General features: G+C 50.5%; 7 protein-coding genes and 3 non-coding genes across 10 annotated transcripts, besides 15 other annotated features; 3 read left to right on the forward strand and 7 right to left on the reverse strand.

Annotated features, from left to right (window-relative positions):
- Positions 1–344, reverse strand: TraAM80_07817 (elongation factor 1-gamma (EF-1-gamma); the record flags this gene model as incomplete). The annotated part of the gene is made up of 1 exon (XM_029384595.1): positions 1–344. A coding segment is annotated over one exon (344 nt), but the record flags the coding sequence as incomplete, so codon positions are not given.
- Positions 345–376: 32 nt separating this feature from the next.
- On the reverse strand, positions 377–682 carry TraAM80_07818 (uncharacterized protein; the record flags this gene model as incomplete). The annotated part of the gene is made up of 1 exon (XM_029384596.1): positions 377–682. One exon carries the CDS (start codon positions 680–682, stop codon positions 377–379), a length of 306 nt encoding a protein of 101 aa, XP_029235559.1.
- A 212-nt stretch (positions 683–894) lies between these two features.
- Positions 895–1,977, reverse strand: TraAM80_07819 (uncharacterized protein; the record flags this gene model as incomplete). Its single annotated transcript, XM_029384597.1, has 1 exon — positions 895–1,977. The coding sequence occupies one exon, from the start codon at positions 1,975–1,977 to the stop codon at positions 895–897; it is 1,083 nt and encodes a 360-aa protein (XP_029235560.1).
- A 102-nt stretch (positions 1,978–2,079) lies between these two features.
- Positions 2,080–2,112: a microsatellite.
- A 170-nt stretch (positions 2,113–2,282) lies between these two features.
- Positions 2,283–2,329: a microsatellite.
- A 102-nt stretch (positions 2,330–2,431) lies between these two features.
- Positions 2,432–2,481: a sequence feature (GA-rich).
- Positions 2,482–2,504: 23 nt separating this feature from the next.
- Positions 2,505–2,538: a sequence feature (GA-rich).
- Positions 2,539–3,000: 462 nt separating this feature from the next.
- Positions 3,001–3,063: a microsatellite.
- A 57-nt stretch (positions 3,064–3,120) lies between these two features.
- Positions 3,121–3,150: a microsatellite.
- A 5-nt stretch (positions 3,151–3,155) lies between these two features.
- Positions 3,156–3,173: a microsatellite.
- A 147-nt stretch (positions 3,174–3,320) lies between these two features.
- Positions 3,321–3,351: a microsatellite.
- Positions 3,352–3,407: 56 nt separating this feature from the next.
- Positions 3,408–3,465: a microsatellite.
- A 22-nt stretch (positions 3,466–3,487) lies between these two features.
- Positions 3,488–3,537: a microsatellite.
- Positions 3,538–3,690: 153 nt separating this feature from the next.
- Positions 3,691–3,733: a microsatellite.
- A 248-nt stretch (positions 3,734–3,981) lies between these two features.
- TraAM80_07820 (uncharacterized protein) lies at positions 3,982–4,575 on the reverse strand (the record flags this gene model as incomplete). Its single annotated transcript, XM_029384598.1, has 1 exon — positions 3,982–4,575. The coding sequence occupies one exon, from the start codon at positions 4,573–4,575 to the stop codon at positions 3,982–3,984; it is 594 nt and encodes a 197-aa protein (XP_029235561.1).
- A 47-nt stretch (positions 4,576–4,622) lies between these two features.
- On the reverse strand, positions 4,623–6,407 carry TraAM80_07821 (uncharacterized protein; the record flags this gene model as incomplete). Its single annotated transcript, XM_029384599.1, has 1 exon — positions 4,623–6,407. One exon carries the CDS (start codon positions 6,405–6,407, stop codon positions 4,623–4,625), a length of 1,785 nt encoding a protein of 594 aa, XP_029235562.1.
- A 38-nt stretch (positions 6,408–6,445) lies between these two features.
- Positions 6,446–6,470: a microsatellite.
- Positions 6,471–6,636: 166 nt separating this feature from the next.
- Positions 6,637–6,702: a sequence feature (A-rich).
- Positions 6,703–6,796: 94 nt separating this feature from the next.
- On the reverse strand, positions 6,797–16,939 carry TraAM80_07822 (putative vacuolar protein sorting-associated protein 13A; the record flags this gene model as incomplete). Its single annotated transcript, XM_029384600.1, has 1 exon — positions 6,797–16,939. The coding sequence occupies one exon, from the start codon at positions 16,937–16,939 to the stop codon at positions 6,797–6,799; it is 10,143 nt and encodes a 3,380-aa protein (XP_029235563.1).
- A 310-nt stretch (positions 16,940–17,249) lies between these two features.
- Positions 17,250–17,267: a microsatellite.
- Positions 17,268–17,320: 53 nt separating this feature from the next.
- TraAM80_07823 (uncharacterized protein) lies at positions 17,321–18,259 on the reverse strand (the record flags this gene model as incomplete). Its single annotated transcript, XM_029384601.1, has 1 exon — positions 17,321–18,259. The coding sequence occupies one exon, from the start codon at positions 18,257–18,259 to the stop codon at positions 17,321–17,323; it is 939 nt and encodes a 312-aa protein (XP_029235564.1).
- A 343-nt stretch (positions 18,260–18,602) lies between these two features.
- Positions 18,603–18,622: a microsatellite.
- Positions 18,623–19,031: 409 nt separating this feature from the next.
- TraAM80_07824 lies at positions 19,032–19,102 on the forward strand. Its single transcript has one exon. It is a non-coding gene; the product is annotated as a tRNA-His (tRNA).
- Positions 19,103–19,217: 115 nt separating this feature from the next.
- Positions 19,218–19,289, forward strand: TraAM80_07825. The gene has a single exon. It is a non-coding gene; the product is annotated as a tRNA-Glu (tRNA).
- Positions 19,290–19,369: 80 nt separating this feature from the next.
- Positions 19,370–19,442, forward strand: TraAM80_07826. Its single transcript has one exon. It is a non-coding gene; the product is annotated as a tRNA-Phe (tRNA).
- Positions 19,443–19,872: the final 430 nt, after the last annotated feature.

Here is a 19,872-nt window from a genome sequence, read left to right on the forward strand (position 1 = left end):
AACGGCGTCACGGCCGCGTCCAGCTCCGTCGTCGCGAAGTCGAGCCACATGTCCACCTGGCTGCCCTCCAGCGGCGTGCGGCCGTACAGGAAGCCGCCGCTCCGGTCGAGGCGCGCGATGTGCCGCAGGATGGCGTTGGACTCGAAGATGTAGCCCTCCTCCGTCTGCAGCGCGGGGTAGCGGCCACACGGGCTGCAGTTGCGGCAGTACTCCGCCGTCTCGTTCTCGCGGCCGTACTCGCACGGCTTGAGTGTCACGGGCACGTTGGCGAGGGCCGCCGCCACAAGAATCTTGAGCGTGCGCGCGTTCTCAGGGTTCACGCCGCTCCACAGCGTGAGTGACATGACGTGTGTGTGTTTGGGTGTGTGTTAGCGTGTTAGCGTATTAGCGTATATACCTGCAGAGCAGTTGCGCGGCACAGCAGAGAAAGACCAATAAAACAAGGAAGTGAGAATGAAAAGTTAAAAAGCTGCATCGAAGGTAGCTGTGCTGTTGACAGCAAATCTGCGGCGTGCGTATGTCGCTGCAGTAATGAGCTTGACATTTGCGGGAATGCCTTCCAGTGAAGTGCATGTGGCTGGTAGGGCCCTGTGAAGCTCTGCCACCGCTTCAACTGTGCAAACGAGGGGGAACGGCGATATGGGTCGGGAAGGGGAGCGTGATTTCCCTGCCGTGTATTCATTCATCCCACCCCCCGCCGGTTTTTCTGTCTATGATTGTGGGCCAATCATCGTATAAGGCATAAGCCGCAGATGAAGACAGCAGACAGTTTCTACTGAAAAGAAGAAGGGAGTAAAAGGTTGAGCGTGAAGGAAAGCAAAGGGAAGGCGAGTCATCGACAGAGCACAGTGGCGTTACTCTCTCCAAAAGTGCCACGTCCAGTTCTTCTTCGTATCATACACCACACCCACCATTGTCTGTCCGCCCTGCACGAATCTGCTGAAGCTGACGGTGTTCTCGTTTTTCCGCATGCGTCCGATTCGTGCGTCTCCGATGAGGTCGCTTTTTCTTCAACGCCGCCGCAATATCACTGTCACTCTTCTCCCCGCCAACAGGCATCGTTTCGGAGTCGTCTAGTCCGATCGAACTCTCTTTTCCATTGGGGCTGCAGCTGCTGGTGCTGTTGCTTGTGTCGCCGGCCCGCGGCCTCGCACCCGCATCGTGACCAAGGAAATGCGGGTAGCGCGTCCCCAGTGCCCCAGAGAGGTAATGCCACAGGCCCAAGGAGCGTGTGAAGTGTAAGTAGCGACTCCCGAAGGCGGAATTAAAAAGCGAGAAGTTCAAAACGGGCACGGCGGTGCCCGCCTCCAGGTGCTGCAGTGCACTCATTTTCAGCTGAACCGGCTCAGCGGCTGTAATCCAAGTGGCGCGCGAGGCAGCGACCATTTCAGTGGGTGGTGACGTGGCGAATACCACGCTACCGGCAGATCTCTCCTCGCACTGTGGCGGCTCCTCAACTAAAGTGCTCGGTGGTCGTTCCGCCTGCTGCGCTCGCTGTCGTAAACGCAGCCGAGCCACCAGCATCCGCTCCGCATCAACATTCACCTCAGTCTTCTTCTCGTAATCTACACTAGCAACGTTTCGATGTCTGCGCTTGGCATCGATGACCACGAAGGGTGTCTGCAGACGCGGCGGCATGAGAACCGTGTGCCGACGTTCCTCGGTATCAGCGTATTCCCCGGCCCTATTTGGATTGCCCAGCGCAATTGATAACTCTTTTAATCCCGATCGGAGGTTGTTAACTCGCGTCAGGTCATCTGTTTCCCCGACAGCCCCGCTATCAGCAGCCGACCTTTGCAGCACTGGCATCCGCTGCTGATGCTCCTTCTTGCGTTTCCGCACGGTTGTTTGGAGCAGCGTCAGGTCGCTGTCGGTGCGCATAGGACAGTCCAGTGGCACGGGGTCTAGAAACGAGCCCAGCGCCAGTGTCCCGCGCAGTGCAAGGAGCTCCTCCCTCGTGTACGTTTGACGCTTCATCTCTTGACAGCCTCAGTCCCGCCGCGTGGCACGCCACAAGTCCTTCTTCTGCCCTATGTATTTACAACGACCCTCCTTGACAGCTCCCTACAGCAGTCACTGTGCTTGTTTGTTTGTTTTTCTTTTAGTTTGTTTACCAGCCCGTTTTGTGAGGGGAGTGAGTAAGTTACTTCGCTGACTATGAAACGTCGCTAAGGGTGTGAGGTAAAGAAGCCTCCCTTAAAGCCAAAATAATAATAGTAATAATTCACAACACAAACGGCCTTGTGAAGTACACGCCGTTCTGTTCCCTTCACTGCGGCCGCCACCACCACCACCACCCAACCCACACACACACACACACACACACTCAGCGAGAGAGCGGGAGGAGCACACCTCTCAGCAACGAGTCTCCACAGCTACTTGCGTGCAAACATGATGCGCCAGCGTGTGGAGGGCGAGAAAGCATCGGGCCAAAAAAAAAAAAGCAGCAGAAAAATAAAAAGACAAAGAGAGAAGAATGAATTGTCAAGGTGCGCTTGGTACGCAGGGAGAGAGAGAGAGAGAGACAACACAAAGAGACGCACCCTCGCATGGAGACGTTGAGTCCACGGCACGGACTCTGCATCCGCTGTGAAACGGCAACACCATAAAAAAAGAATGAGGAGGCGGGGCCCAGAAATTTTTTAAAAAAATTATTTTCGTTTCTTCTTCTTCCTCTGAAAGGAGAATTGAGAAGGAAAAAGAGAGAGACAGACAGTCAGGGAGGAGGATCTAAGTGCGTGAGTGAGTGCGCGCATGGCACACATGTATATGTTTGTTTCTGAATCCGACTTCACAGGGCGCTGGCAGCGGGTGCCTGAATTTTGCCCCTTTCATTTCCTCCCGCTTGTTTCCGTCTGTGTTGTTGTTGCTGTCTCTTTTCCCTCCCTCCAGCTCCTCCTCTCTTCCTCCGTTTCATGTTTTTTTTGTTTTGTCGCCAACGCGGCGGAAGAAGGGAAAATAACACCGGTGCAGACGGCAGAGACGACCCACACGAAGCAAAAACAAATCTAACAAACAAACAAACAAAAAAAAACAACCACAACAATAACAATAACAATAACAGGAGCATCTGCAGCACACGACACATCGTCGTCGTACCCCCTACTTTTATCCGCTAACCCCTCCCCTCCTTCGCTTTCTCCCTCCCTCGCCGCCACACACACACACACACATGATCTGCCTTCCGCAGGGCCGTTACACTCCCCGCCCGGTCGGTGGCGGAGGATCGCTCAACACGCGGGCGTCCTCTTTATTGGCAGTAGTTATTCTCAGCACCAATCGCCACATGAGCGGGAAGATTGGTGCACATCCGTCCGTCCGTCTGCGTCTGTGTGTGTGTGTGTGTATGTGGAGAGAGAAAAAAGGGAAGCGGATAAAAAAGGGGTTGTCTTTTGCCAAATTATAACTTGTTTTTTTTCTTTTATTACTATTATTACTCTGTTCTTTTCTTTTGGTTTTTGTTTCAAGTCGTGCGACGCTTCTACACATCTATTTAGGTATTTGTATGATGTATGCATGTGTATATATAAATATATACGGCTCTTTTTTTTTTCTTTTAGTTTTTGTTCGTTTTTTTTTGTTGTTGTCTTTTCGTTCGCTTTAATTTGTATGCGTGACCCACGGGACAACGAGCCCGCAGTGCGAGTGTGAGAAAAAAAAAAAAAAAAGAGAGACGCCGCCCACAGCCACCCCTCGCCCCCTGCCCTCCTCTCTCGCTCCTTCCCGCCACTCCTAAAGCGAGCGCGTGGCCGTCAGTGATGGCGTTCCCCTTCTTTGTGTCCTCCTCCCACGTAAATAAGTTTATGTGTGCGTGTGTGTTCGTGGGTTTGCTCGTCTCTTGACGCTGCCTTCCCTCCTCGTGTTCACGTTGGATGCTCCGGGCATCTCTTTAAGGAAGTCTGCGTGCCGCCAGCAACCACCAGCCATCGCCAACGCCCTCACTACAACTCCCTGAAAGGGAAGCAGAGGAGCGGCGCTCACTCACGACCCCATGCGAGACGGGACGAATGGCACAGCGTTCAAGTTGAGTACTGTTGCGCTTCGCTTTACCAGCTCTGCTGGTTGCACGGCTGTTGCTGTTCTGCTGCCGGTGGTGGCGATGCCGGACGTCACCCCTGACACTGCGGGAAACACTGGCGACGCGAGAACGCATGCGGCAGGGCAATCCAGTAAGCAGTCGTCGTTCAGTCTCAACTGTTTCCTTTGCGTGGTTGGCTGCTGGAGCGTCGTGGAGGGGGCGCGGCGTTCCACGGACGCGTCCCCGCAGAGCCATCGTCTGCATGGTGTCGACGCGATTGCGGTTGCCTCCCTCAGCGTCGTCCCCTCTACCCCCGCTCCCCCCCAGCTGCCGTCGCTCGAGGTCCAAGACCAAACGTTACCCGCCGCCGCCTTCGTTTGCGCATTTTCCTGTGCGTCACCACGCATTGCGGAAAAGAGCAGCGACAGCTGCGCTGCCCTCGCTGCTGCCTCACTGCCATTCTGCTGCGGGTGCGATCGTTGCCGTTGGTCCTCTTGCCGCGCCGCGGCGGTGGTTGCCACAGAAGCCTCGCGGGGAACCAAATCGCCAGGGAACATTGCGTCTTCGAAATCCTCGTCCCCGTCATCCTCCTCCCCCGCTTTTTCTAAAAGGCGGTGCGGTACGAAAAGAGTGTGCGATTAGTCGCGTACCTTCCATCTCCGGCGCCATCCTGCTCCTGATGCTGCGGCAGCGACAGTGGCAGTTGTTGCTGCTGTGCCTGCTGAAGCTGCTGCCCCGCCGCAAACCTATTCGTGTCACTGTCACCCGCCAAGGCACACAGCAGGTTTGTTGGCGACGTCGCACCAGGGGACCTCCACTCTGGTGATCCCGTCACCCGCATGCGAGCGATGAACGCCTGCTGAAAGGAGCGCAAGGAATCACGCTCTGTTTGGCTGATCGTGACACATGGTGCAGGTAGCGAGGGGGAGAGGCGGGCGTCGTCCGGGTGTTCGTCACAGCACCCATTCCATGCTTCTGCAGCCGTCGCACTCGCGGAATTGACGCCACCCAAGTGTCGAGGTGACGACGCCTGTTGCGCCAAATCCCGAATATCTTGCAACATTGCCGTGACATCCGCGTCGTCGTCATCGTCGTCGTCAGCCCCGTAGTTCTTTCTATTCGTGCCTTCCCTCTTGCTACTGTTAACCTCATACCCCCCTGACGGCCCTAGGAAGTGTGCATAGCCTTCGTACCCTGCTACGCCATCTCCTGCCACAGGGTGAGTATACAGCTGCAAAGCCTGTTCGTCTTGCGTAGCGTACTCGCTTGGAAACCGATACGGCACGAGTCTTTCGCCCGAGCACTCACAGTCTGTTGTAACACTGTGTTGACCTGCGGGGTGATGAAGCGGTATTCCGTTGGCCTGAGCGCAGCTTATGCCTTGCATGTATGACGGATCCTTGTATGATGCATAGCTACCATACCCAAAGAAACACTCTTCTGTCGATTCTATCAATTCATGTTGTTGTTGTTCTGAGTGGCAGTCAAAATCTGTAGCGAACGCATGCGACATCGTCTGCAGTGCATCTTTCATTGTGGGCGGGAGCCCCAGTTTGGGATTGCCATGCCTGCCTCGCCTTGGCGCGGTAAATGAGTCTAACCTTCCCCCACGTGAGGTGTGAGACAACATGGCATGCAATACCTCTAAGCTTTCGGGTGCCAGCTTTCCGGAATGAACCAGCGACATCACATACGCGTGAACGTCACTGGTGCCAGGAAACTCTCCGCTGACGTTTGGCAACTGTTCCCGCACAAGAGTCCCAATGCTCTTCTCTAATGCATCTGCAGCTGTTACCAATGTGCCTCCTTCCGCCTCGTCCACGCGATCGCTTCTCTCCAAGCGGGCATTGTATGCACTGGCGTCAGTTGGAAAGGAGCCCAGACGCCCGTTAAAGTTCACCTTGCTGCCATGCGGATGTCGTGATGCGTACATCAAAAGAATACGACTGACCTCTTCAATTGTCTGCGCGTCGCCGCCGGGGGAAATATCCGCCGCCGTACCGTTCCGCTTTGCCCGAAGGGCTTCTAGGGAGACATCCGTCACCACCCTTGTCACGGTGATGTTGGTGGGTTTGGCCCGTCGCCGCACAGCCGTGCGTTTCACTGGACGCGAGTCTCCAGACGGCGTCGCCGCCTCCCCGTGCACCGGCACCACAACTGTCCCCATCGACTTTGACGTTGTTCCCATTGTGGTTGCGGTGGTGGTGGTGGTGGTGGTGGTGGGCGCAGTCAGCTGCTGCGTGACACGCCGCTGCGCCCGACGGCCACCACGTCTGGTCCGCACCGGCACTTCCTCGTTTCCTGCGATATTCGGTCTACTGCTGCCGTGTGCGTTGCGGCAGCCGTTAGCATCCATGGACGGGGAGTTGTGTCGTGCCAGGGGCTCCATCTTCCTACCAACGCCGCACCCCACCCCCCTCCTTCCCGTATATATATATATATATATATTATACACACAAGGGTGTGTACGTGTGTGTGCGGATGTGCGTGTGTGGATGTAGGTGCGTATCTACACACGTGTCCTTCTGTAATGTTTACGGCGTCTGCCGTGCCGTGCAGCAAAGATTCAAGATGAAAAAGGTGAAAAACTGCGGATACAAGCACTCACAAGATGAGGGACAAACAAAAAAAAAAAACGCAAACACAAAGAAAGCAAAAAAAAACAACAACAACAACAACATAAATTTACAAAGCACAGGATGAAGAAATCTCACGGTGCGGCGGCACGCAAAGCCAGGCCTCCGCGGACTGTCGCGTTCTCCGTTTGGCACGGTTCCCCTAATCATCATCGTCATCATCGTGGCTAAATTTGTCGACACCCGAGAGCATCGGTGTGGGTGTGTCGGCGAGCGTCACACGTTTGTAGGGATGTCCTTTGAACTTGTCGACGATAGTCCCAAGCTGTGTCACCTTCGGCCACTGGTGCAACGCCCCATCCATCAACCAGTGCTGCACCTGTGCGAGCAGCAAACCCCACGTCGTCGCACTGTTGTTAACAGTAAGCGCCGTCCATGAAAATTCCCTCTGCCGCAGCCGTTTGGGGATCATCAGCGTGTACATCCCCACCAGTCCCCACAGCGGGTCGGGTTTGTGGCGGCTGAAGGTTAGAAACACCGTGAGACGGGAAAACCGTGCCTGATCAATGAACAACAGCGCCGGCCCGTCGTGCGTCTCATGCTGATTGGAATGCGCTGCAGTTGTGATTGCAGTAGAGGCGGAGGCGGACGTCACACCAGCCGTGGGCCCGCTGAGACTTCGCCCACTCCTGTGCAACCGTGTCACCAGCCCCTGTGAGAGTTCGCGGCGTGACATGCACATTGACGCCAACGCCGTCGAGGCCAGCGCTGCCGTGCCGCCGCCCCCGCTGTCCGCAAAGAGCGAAAGGAGTCCACGGTACTCGTGCCAGACCGACACAACGAAATGGTCTGACACGTCCACAGCAAGAGGGGCGATAACAAGCGACAACTCCGTGACGCGCGTCACACCACTAGCTGAAATCATGGCGGTATACACAGCCTGCAGGTCCTGCTGAGGCACCTCTTCACCGCGCCAGAACCAGCTTAAAATCCCCCCACTTGTAACTGCCTCTGCCGCGTTCGGACTTGCTGGGCTGGCGCGGTGCAGCACAATAGCCGCCTGCTCGCGCACATCCACAACCTGCACTCGCTTAAGCATCACGGAAATGGTGTGGGTGTTGCCTGCTGCGAGGGTTTGTACCTGCAATTCTCGCAGCACCAGCAACGCATGTGGCTTCTCTCCGCCAGGCCGCTCTTCGGTGAGCCACAGCAATTCTAGCGCGGGAAACGAGAGCGTGTGACCCACACTTGTGTGCCACGCGTCATCAAAGGAGGCGTGTGGAGGGACACTTTCATCAGTGAACAAAATTGATACATGCTGCGCGTTGCTTGTGCTGGTGCAGGCACGAAGACTAAACGGGGAAAGCACGTCTGCGGTGGCGTCGGATGTGTGTCGCCGCTGGACCTGGCAGTTACCACGGGAAAAGTCCACCTCAAACCACGCCCCTTTGTGGCCAATGACGTGAAGCAAAACAACAGGATCGGTGCGGTAGTCCTCCCACAGAAAAAAACGATTCTGACAGGGAGGAATAACGGTGCGACGCTGGCTTCCTTTTTGCCGCACCGCAAGCGTCTCGTTGCGCGCACGATTCTGAATCACCATGTTGGTGGCATGAATACTGTTAATCACAACAGCCAATACATTATCAATGTGCTGCACTGTCACGCTGATTCGGCCTGTGACAAAAGCCACGTCCTCACCGAAGTGGGAACTATCCGCTGAGCACTGGAGGGATGACAGGTACGACGCTGGAGTCGTCGTTCTCGACCCATAGAGAACACTTGGAACCACTTCCGGTTGCCGCAGGGAGGCCCACAAGTTGAAGGCCGCATGACAAGGACTATCCACGGAGATGGATGCCGTGCGATGCACCTCGTAGAATTCGGCCAGGTTTGTATGGCGCACATCGTCGTACGAGAAGGTGGTAATGGACGGCGCGGAATCCTCCAGCGTGTCCTGAAACGACACCATGTTTCCCGTGGTTGTGCCAATGCAGCTAAAGTGATGATCACCGGGCCGCAGCGTCACAAAGGACTGGGGTTGTGTCTCAGTCACCGTCGTCTCTCCTGCTGCTTCTGCTTCTGCTTTTGCTTTTGTCGCTGCTGTTTGCGGTGTTGGTGACGTGTGTTCACCAGCATGCAACCTCTTTGAGGAGTAACGTCCTTTCGTGACGGGAAATGCAAAGTGCACCTTCAGACGTCGGTTTGTGTTGTTGACAAACACCCATCGTGGGGTGAGCAGCAGCACCACCGGTCGCCCTTCTTGCACACGAGGAAACTGGACAACGTAGTTGCAGCTTCGCGTGAGACCACCCCCCACGCTGCGCGGTGACTCCGCGACGCCGTGGGACCCAACCCGCGTATGAATCCCACCGGACCATTCCCCATCCAGGGCCAGTTTTAAGAAGGCCAGCGTAAATTCTGCTGGATGCGAGCCAATGAGGAAAGGCACACCCTGCGAGGGAGGAATCCCAGTATGCATCAGCTGCCCTGCCGTGAGGCGGCGTGAGACAAAACTGTCGGTGAGTAAGACAGGGTACTCTGTGAGGTTGATCACCCAGTGCCCCACCGACAATACGAGCGCTCGGTGCAGCACAGCCACTTGCACATAGAAGGAATGCCCACTGGAGTCACGCATCCGCACAAGGCATGGCTCACGCCCCACTCTCCGTTTAAGCGAGCTGCACACCTCCACGGTCCCCTTCGTTTGCAGTGTTTCTCCACCTGTTTGTGTAAAGCTCAGTTGCAGCAAGAGACCCCCGCTGTAGGAGCAGTGGCAGATGGGAAGAGCACCTCGGTGGGGAAGAGCTCTGTGGCCTCCGATTCGTATGAGACGCCGCCGCGAGGAACGAACGCCCCAGCGCGACGACGCCACAAAGCCTTGACCATCAACAGCAGCAGCGGCCAAGTTACTGCTCACACTGGCATCGCGATGCTGCAGCAGCTCCTCCGCCGTTGCCGCCCCCCGCTCCGGTTTGTTCCCCTCTTCCTGCCAAAGCGACAGCTTCACAGGGACCCCAATGTGATTGATCACCGTCATGCGGGGTAAAAGGTGGATGACAGCGGACCCACTCTCGGCAAAGCGCTGCAGCGCCATGAAGAGGCAAACCGGTAAAAAACTGTGGCAAGCTGCAGACGACGCCGCATCTCCAATTGGCTGCAGCGTCAAAACGACGCCACTTTCAAGAGAGAGCGTACTGAAAGACGTACAATACACATAACCATCCAACGAGAGGCGAAGCTCCACACGGCTGCATAGACCAAGAAGAGGGTACTCCGCGTTTGGAGGCACAATCCAGAAGTCCTCACTCGCCGCTGTTTCCCCGGAGTCACCCAGAAGGTACTGCCGCACCTCAATCACCATCCCAATGCCATTGCAAAGGGTTCGCTGGGAATGAAGACGGACAACCACCAGGCCTACCTCATCTGCCTCCCTAACAGAGGCCATTGACGCGTTTGTGAACCGGGACCCTGGTGCTGCTGCATCCGTCATGGTCAGAGGTGCCGCATTAGTGTCACTGCAAAGGCAGTATCTGGCGTACGCGGACGTCAACGGTGTCATACCCGTCTGCACCCCGTCTGTCTCTATGCACGACATCACCACAAGCAAATCATCTATCACAAGACCAAAGGCACGGCCGTACTGCAACTGGCTTGCCACAACGTGACAGTATTGCATGTCCCTACGCAACCCCTCACTGTTCCGGATGTGGCAGCCGTGCTCGTTCAGTTCAATGCAATGCCGCGGGTAGAGGTAGAGTCGGACAGTGTCGGCACTATTAAACGGCAAGGTGAGGTATACTGCAGTGCAAGAGGGCAGTGGCACAATTTCCCCATGTTCCAAATCTTTTCCTACAAAGAGGTAAAAAACATCATCAAAAACATTTATAAAGCGATGTGTGGCGGTGACATCGTGATTTGACACGCTAGCAGAGCTTAGCGGCGATGACGGTTCCCCAACATGATGCGCGTGTTCAAGCATTCTAGCATACAGCTCCGAGCACTCATGATGAACGTGCAGCATTTTGGACAGCAACAGGTGTGAGAGGTGCAACACGAACCCCTCACATTGGAGCTCGATCTGCTCCGTGCGCGTTCGCCTTGACCAAGAGCGAACCGCCTCAAGCGATATCACAGACCTTGGTGGGATAACCGTGTCCCAGCGACCTTTACCGTAAGCCTGCAGAAATAGCTGCTGGCTCTGCAGCAATGTTTTTCGATTCGTGAGAAACATGTTCTCCTTCCACACGATATCCGACAGTGCCAGCTGCACTAGTGGATACTTGACATTGCTCAGTGTGACCTCCAGAAAGGGCAGGAACACGGCCAGAGAAAACGCAGGCACCGTGTGGGGGGACTCATCACTCTGAGACTCGTCCCTGTGGCAAGCATCACCTCCCTTCGCGTGGCTGCCTCCCCGGGCTCGCATCAACTTCCAACCCAGGACACGCTCAACCTGCAACTTGTACGCCTGCTCCATTGGCGAATGCCAAAATGAGGCGGCATGCCGTGCAAAAAAAGTAAACTCACGCACCATCGTACTCAGCAGCAGTACCTCGCTCACCATCGCATCCACAACAATACGCCCCACACCAAACGCAAACTGACGCCCTTCCGAGATGCAAAGGTGAACAGAAACAGGTGCAATCAAAACGTTATCCGTCGCGCAACCCCTCATACTATTGTTGTTGATGGTGGTGGTGGTGGTGGCGGCGTCGGTGGTCGAAGCTGTAGATCGTGTGACAACACTGAGATTCTCAAAATCAACCTCACCTCGCTCAATAGCTCCACCACGCAGAAGCATCCTCGCTTCTATAACGACTGTCGCCCTCACGCTACCTTTTTCACGCTGGGAACACAGATGCAGCACGAAGGATCGAATCCCCGCACGCAATTTCCAGCAGTGAGACTGCACAGTTCCAGTCGCTCCATCCCTTTGTAAAGGCGGCGGTTTATGACAGTGCAACTCATACCTCTCAGTTGTGGCATAGCGAACGTTAATGCATCTAATATAGCTGCACTCACCTAGCGCCAGAAACGGCAGTAGCAGGGCCTCCTCACCCAAACCTTTCAGGCGCCGTAGTTGAAACTGCTCCAAGAGAACCGAAGGTAGAACAAAGCGGCCGTTGGAAAACGTTAAGGAAATCCCCGCGTCCACTACCATCACAATCTCAGCCTCCGTGTTCCATGGTGGCGCTATGGTAATGGAGCGGCCTTGCATCTCCACGTGGATATTGTTGGTATTCATGCTGGAGAACTGTAGCACCGTTCCACCGTTGCGGCCTAGCACCAGATCACTTTTCAGTTTCCACACAGGCGTATCCACCGTGACAACCTCCAGTTTACGGTATATGCCCTTTCCGCTACCACCACCACTGCTGCTACCATCACCAGCACCAGCACGGCTGTCGGTTTGAGCGTGGCGGAGACTATCACTCCCACTTGGGTGCATCGTTCCCCAGTAAAGCTCTGCAAGCTCCTCTACAGGAGTCCTGACGAGGCAATCAAAACACGTCAACAGATCGGGAGTGAAAATCCTGGTGACAACCGACTCCACAACACACACCATCTCAGGCAGAGAATGCCCTGAGACAGCGGCGCGCGATGAGCTAAACTGCACCCCAGAAATGGTCACAGCACTCGTCTCACGGACACAAGAAAGGTTCACCTCACGTAACACAAACGAGACAAAGTTAGGAACAAGGCCAAAGACAACATTTGTTAGGTACAACGAACACAAAGGCTTAGAGTTTACGTTACCAGCGCCGTGCAGACGCCGTTCCTTGGCAACCGTAAGTGTCACCTCCGTCAACTCCAAAGTGAATTGCCAGGTAGGCGACATGGCAGGGCTCTGCAAAACAGACTCTGTACCAATGAAAGATGGGAAGACGTCCACAGCCCCAGATGAAGGCAAAGGGGATGTGAATGAGAGTGAGCTGTCCAAAGTCAAGACACCTTCACCCGCAGCATCTACAAAGGGAAGCTCCTCAGATGCCCCTTTCACAGGGTTTACCAGTTCAAGCCGCAGATGATAACCTACGAGCTCAGCAAGACTCAAGTAGGTATCAAAAGCTAAATTCATGTGGATGGGTGAAACTGTCACACAAAGACTCCCTACATTTGATGCCTGTGTCGACATCGAAACGTCTTCAATCAACGGGACAGTTTCGCTAGCCTCCCGAAGCAATAGATCACAGGGACCCATGGACTCAACAGGTGGAGCTGTATTGAACCACTTCAACTGAACCCCACCATTCTCCATAGTTAATGCTCCGTCAGTTCTCCACGTAAACGCACGAAGAGCCAAATGTAACTCCTCATAGACGCCGCTCATTAGACTGTTCCACGTAAAACCAAGGTGCATCTTGGCAAGATGAATTAGTAGGGATGCATGAGCCTTATCGGGGGCAGCAATAACAGTTTCTTGCGGCAATGCAGGCAAAGGTGGAAGATCGGTAGAGAGAAATCTGTGGAGGTCCAGAAATTGATGCAAGAGTAACGGTAGTCTCTTCTCGGTAAGATGCACGAAAACACCACCAATGCATAACATGGCAGTATCCGCCTCAAATGTCTTTTTAAGAGTTATAAAATTCCCTTCTGTATCACAATTTCCCATAATTTCCACAACAGCAAAAGTATTCTGCACGGTATGGAGGTAGTCCCACAAGGTTGCCATGTCTTGATGCTTAGTTTCTCGCAACGACGCATCGTACAAGAGTGACATCGCCCCTATGTTTCCTTCAAAAGTCCCATCTTTTTCCATCGTGACATCTATACCCTCCCATGAGACGCATGCCACATCGAAGGCATGGGGAGAATACGCCACAAATGGTGCAATATTTAGTTTTAACGATCGCTCTCGCTTGGGGTATGTCTCTACAGAAACTTGCTGTGGTAAAGACGCCACAAACACAGCACTCACAATAGCACTAAAGTGATATGCCTCTTCAATAGAAATTACAAACGGTTTCATACTGTTGACGCAGGGTGTATATTTTGTGGTATTTACGGCTTCGGAAACCTGAGGCACTTCGCTCACGTCTTGCCCTTTTATCACCAGCGTAAACGCTTCCCTCTGCATCTCTGCATCGTACGCCACATTATGGTGTATCTCTATCGCTAGAGTATTACTGCCAGGGCGCACAGTTGAAGCAAAACTGTAGGATGATTTCATAACTCTTGGCAATCTTGTTATCAAGAATGCTTCAGTTAACATATGCCCTTTAGACCCATCAAAAGACCATGCCACTTTGCAGGAGGGAATACTTATTCTTATATGAACCTCAGTCATGCTAGAAAGATCATCCAACTCCTTCTTGTACCAGGGACAATACAGCATCAATGTATCCTTCGCTTCCATCTTAAAAATGGTTCGATGGGACCAAAATGGAACAGCATACACTTGCTCATGCGATGTCCGTAAACCAAAATGCAATCTAGACCCCAAACTTCTCAACCGATATAATGTTGACCCCTGTTGACTAAATTGACGCAGAAATGCATTGATTGCAGGGAAATAAGCTGTAAAAAAACGTTCCACAACCGTTATAGATGTCGTAAGTGTGGTATAGTGCTCTTCGCCTGCCAAAGCGATAGGTGGTTGCCAAATCATAACCACCCGTAAGACTCCAGCGTCAGAAAACGAAGGAAAAATCAATGAAAGGTTATCCACACTGCAGGAACAACAACGAGCGAAGGAAAGAGTGGTGCTCATACGCGTATCTGGAAATCGTTTTAACTCCACCAAAAGACTCTCAGGGCCGTTACAGTACAAACGAAATGGAGACGTCCAAGGACCAGAAGATTCCCCAAGAATATCAAAGGAAATGTTACTACATGAAATGTGAACCTCAAGCGAGGGGCTCATCAAGCTTTCATTTCGAAAGATAGGTGCATTTCTCTCAGCAGGAAACACCACGACAAAAAAGAGATCGTTCAAAAATTCAAGTAAAGCTGCAATCCCAGCCTCAAGAACAACATGTCCCTCTTCAAATAACGCAATTACTAATATATCACTATTTGAATTTTTTAAAACGTCGTTCAAAGAATTTTCATTATTGGCAGTTCCTCCAAAGATAGTTAAATGCATCGTCGTATCACTTAATACTCCATCACATGTCATCGTCGTACAACTAGCCCTCAGTCTCCAGGGTGTAGCTAGCGTCATACAAATCTTAAAATGTCTTATTTTAAAAGGGGCACACGCTCCAGGTAATTCAAGAATAAAGAACGGCAAAAAAAATTCAAATCCGTTTATTACTTTTGCGGCGTCTAAGGTATCCTTTTCTTGTACCCAGTGCATAATATGGTCGTAGATAAGCATCACACCTTGTACCTCATTTCTCAATGCATAAAAGCTAGAAATAACCCCATAAATGTGAGACTCCTCAATAAAAATGGTCGACATCGTTGAAAGGGAAGAAATAAGATTTGTTAGAATGATAAATGGTGAATGAGAAGCCTCATTGATGCATAGACGCGCGCACCTCCACGAAACCTCAAAAATTAGGTCTTCTACAGACACCTCAAAGTTTCCTATGCCCAAAATCACATTTCGAATTTTTATTTGAGTCTTCAGTGGATGACTCAGACTATTCTCTGAGGTAACTGCAAACGTGTACGAAACAAATAAATTTGCCTGCTCAAGTATGTGAAGCTCAGTAATTAGCTTTTCAGCAATCCACTGATCATATCGAATTCCAAGAGAATTCAGCAACACTGAAAGCTCTTTATTCTCTCCATTTCGTAAATACGATATCATAAGTTCCTCCCTAGTTTCGGATTCATCAAGAATATAGAGAATATCCATAACATTAGAATCTGCAATTTCTGACGAAGCTCGAATTGAGTATGCAGAGAAAACAATATGAAAACCAACATCCAATAAAGATAATCGAATACAAATCTCAGTCAAATTGAGATTGAAGAGCATCTCGTTTCCCTTTAGAGAAAGGATCAATTTAGGTACCACAAGAGAAATGGAAGTTTTCAAACGTAGTGGAGCAACACTGGTTTGCCCTTTAAGCACCTCCACAACTGATACCTTGTATCCATCTCCCCTATCACACACTTTATCGCCATAGTGTCGAGGAAAAACTCGACCAGTCAAATGATACTGTTCCAACACAAACTTCGCTTCTTGTCGAACCTGAATGAGATATTCGATAGGAAACGCACCTAATGCCTCCTGGTATATTTTTGTATTTAGCTGGACTCCAAAAATCCAAGGGGCTCCCAGGGTTAAAAGATAGTGTTTGTAATACTCTTCCGCATGACACTTCCAGTCCTGGTATGTAGTCCAATGAAACAACGTCTCTTTCACACAACCTTGTATATTTGATAAAATTCTACGAGTAGTATAACTCCACCAAGCGACACAACTCCCAGGTGTGTTACGAGATGGTCTTTGTATTGGTCTCAATTTATTTTCATTCTTGCTATATAACTGTAAGGAAGCAATACATGAAGCCATCACCAATAGTGCTTTTAGTTTTGAAAAGTTCAAATTTATTTTGTTACAAGAAACTAAAATATGTGCCTCAATATGTAAATTGGAAGACTGAAACTGTAAAACGCCAAATGCCTCAGCTGAGAAGGGATTTAGAAGGTAGCCAAAACTTTTCACCTCCTTTTCTATTACGTCTCGTAAAAGAAATGGAATGGACTCCAATGGAATCATGCGCCATGATCGACCAGAAAAATCTGTGTAATCCAAGGAAGTTAGAATAAAGGAAAGCCCTTGAAGCAAAACAATCCGATAAAATGTACATGTATCATCCTTGACAAAACAGACCTCTCTCATCGCATTGGTCGTGATACATGAAAGATACTGTAAGTGTATTGTAGCACTGAGAGAAGGAGGTCCCATTTGCTCGTACCTCACTACACAGTTTTTCAAAACTATTGTAAGATTCTGCAATATAATCCGTTTAAGTCTATCCAAAAATTTATGACGCCTCTTTTCTGTATTCATTTGGCAATTATATTGAAGAGAATCCAGAAAATCAACTATGTTTTGCTTCCCATCAAGCAGGTTACCTTTATTATCAACAACTTCCTCTTGAGAATAGTCTTTAAAAAGAAGCACAACATCCTCAAAACATAGTTCACATGAGCGTGAATATAGCGCTGTCCAGGGAACAGTTAGCCGTACATGTCCTATAGTGGCCCTTTCTAAAGAAAATAATGCTCTAAAAAATGTTGTGGTGTCGTCATTCAGTTCTATATTCCTTAGCTCAATACAACCTCTTAAAATACTTACAGAGATGGAATATTTGTTCCAGCGCTTTATGATCCCACCTATATATGTACTAACCCAAGAAATAATATACTTGGCAATATTCATTCAAGATATTCCTGTTTGGAAGCATCAATAGTAGCATTCACTTGTTAATTGTTGTGTGTGTGTGTTTTTCTTTAAAAAAGGACAAAACAAAAAACTCAAAAGATACTCGTTTTTGTTTTAAGAAAAAGTGTCCTCTTTAAGAAGAAAAAAGGCGGAAATGGTTTCTGCCACCTCAGTAAAAGGAAAAAATTTCGACTAAAAAGGTGTAGAGGGTAAGAAAAAGGAATAATATTTCTCAATCAATATAAAACAACTGTTGGTACCCATATCTCCTCAGTGATTAAAAACGTAGAAAAAACCACGAACAAGTCACACACACACACACACAGGGAGAAAAAGAGGATACGTTGACAAGAATTAAAGCATTCAGGTAATACTTCCTCATAGAAATAACTCTGAGAATGGTACACCGCAGTAAATACATACTTTAGAAGGTCGATCAGGGTGATCAATATATTCCAATGCCCCAGTTAGCTCATTTGTTCGTTTTGCACTAAAATGAACCGTTTGACGGAAGTTTTTTGTGCCAGGTAAAGAGTTATATTGATAACCATGCTCAACTCCAAGATGTATCAAAGTGGAAGCATCCTGTGAAAGATGGGCAACGTAAGCGTACATTAAATTTTTCCCTGTAAAAAGATGCCAATGCGCCTCCAGTGCATCTGCTTCACATCCCTCTTTGCAGGCGTATGCCCTTCCATGGATCATACAACGTAAGGTAAAATGTCGTCCTTCAAAAAGACAGTTTCGCACTCTTCCGGTCCTTAAAAGTGTTCGCCTCGCTGGTTCTATCAAGTTCTCTACTGATGAAAAGTCTTCGGGATGCATCACTGTCATCGAGGTTGCGAGGCCGCTACGAGCTGCCTCACCCTTACGTTCTATCGCATTACGTCGGATTTCTTGAAGAATTTGTTGCCGCCTTTCCTCCTCTTCTCGATGTTTTCTAGCTCGTGGAGAAAGGAGTTGTAATTCGAGTTCCTTTCTTTTTATACTTTCTATACCCTCCTCCAAGCGAGATAAAAAACGATCGGCCGCCTGAATCTTCTCCTCATCTCCCGTCAATATATAAATTACTTCAGAATTTGCATTTTTACTTTGGTCAAACCCTATGCCTGTAAATAAAGCTTCTACTACCGCGCTTGACAGTGGTTTTAATGCATCACGAATGAGCTTGTTTTCTGCTCGGACGACATGATATTTTTGATTTTCGAAATCCAATAATAGATTTGCTACAAGACGACGAAACACGCTTGAAATCGCCCTACTAAGCACGTCAGGTGAAGAATTTAAAAGAATATTGTCTGCTTCAGGTAGTGCCATTGAACTGTGTATAATACACAATTTTTTTAAAAAATAAGCCAATACCTTTATGATGAAGAAAAATATTAAATAGGATGAAGAATAAGAAGAATGGAAACACAAGAAAAAAAAAGCATACGAAGAGGCATTCAACCAAAAGAAAAAAAAACTGTACCATTAACGTCCACCGCCACACTCCGCTTGTTGCACGCACGCTCAATCTAAAAACAAAAAGAGAGACGCCCCACCCAAGTTTCTAACATAAAAAAAAAACGCTTCTTCGGGCAGACGACGGCGTGTCGCGACACCCTAACCCACAACACGGCCGTTGCACAAAAATCCCCATTTACATACCACAACAGTGTAAAATAATAATAATAATAAAGCCTTCCACCCTTCGCTATCCCTCGTTCGCGCCTGAAAATAAGAATCCCCAAAGTGAGACAGCCTCGGCACCTTCGTGCTTGCGCACCTTTCGCCCGCCCGTGTGCGTACCACAAAAAACAAAAAAACTCATCGACGCCTCCCCAAACACAACAAATCAAAAAAAAGCACCAACCCGTCTCCCTACTCCTACAAAAAAAAAGAACGTCGAATGAAGTAAAACACTCCCGTGGTGCGCGCAATTCCAAACAACGCTCCCTCTCGTACCCGGCGAATGCCTTAACCCCCGGAGAACTCCCGCGCCCAAGACCACACTCACAGATCCAAAAAAAAAAACATATATATTAGATTACCATAAACATTACAAACACAAACCCACATTTAAAGACCATGTTTCCCACGGTCCGTCGGGAAGATAGTTCAGTGGCAGAACATCAGATTGTGGCTCTGAATACCCGGGTTCGATTCCCGGTCTTCCCTCTCCTTTTTCTCCAACTTTGTCCCACACTCTTTTGTGGGGGTTGGCCCTGTCAAGGGACCTTCAGAAAATCTTTAAAAAACATATATATATCTCCTTCAAAAACATGGATGCATCTCCGATATGGTATAACGGTTAGAACACCTGGCTTTCACCCAGGAGATCCGGGTTCGATTCCCGGTATCGGAACCTTTTTCGGAACGGTTATATAGCCTCCCTAACACGACATGTTGTCATTACTGGAACAATGACCTCACGTGATGCTCATCGCCGCGATAGCTCAGTTGGGAGAGCGTCAGACTGAAGATCTGAAGGTCCCTGGTTCGATCCCGGGTCGCGGCATTCCTTTTTTTTTCCCCACTCCCCCTCCTCTCTCTTATTTCTTACCTCTTTTTTTGTTTGAGATAAACCCTTTTCAGAGCACACGCACCCCGCCCCATGGAAAGTGTCGCCGCCAGCTCGCCTTCCCTTCTCCCCCTAGGAACTCGAAAAAAGGAAACGCACACACACGGGGAAGGGAGCGGACGGCTTTAACGCGCCCCGCCTCCTCCCCGCGGCGTCGCAAGGAAAAAAAAAGACCAGCCCCCTGGGAGGTCGGGGCGCGAGGATGGCCCTGCAGGGGTCCACTCCGAACGGGGCGCGCCTCAGATTAAAAACCCTCGAAACGGTTCGGGCGGCCCCAGCGTGCGAGACGTCTGCGCACGGCGCGGAAAAGCCACAAAACGGCACCGGGCACCGCCCCTGAAGGACACGGCCGCCAAAAAATAACCCT

Source organism: Trypanosoma rangeli, assembly GCF_003719475.1.
Source record: "Trypanosoma rangeli strain AM80 chromosome Unknown Tra_15.4_contig_00346, whole genome shotgun sequence".
Classification (NCBI taxonomy): Eukaryota; Euglenozoa; class Kinetoplastea; order Trypanosomatida; family Trypanosomatidae; genus Trypanosoma; species Trypanosoma rangeli.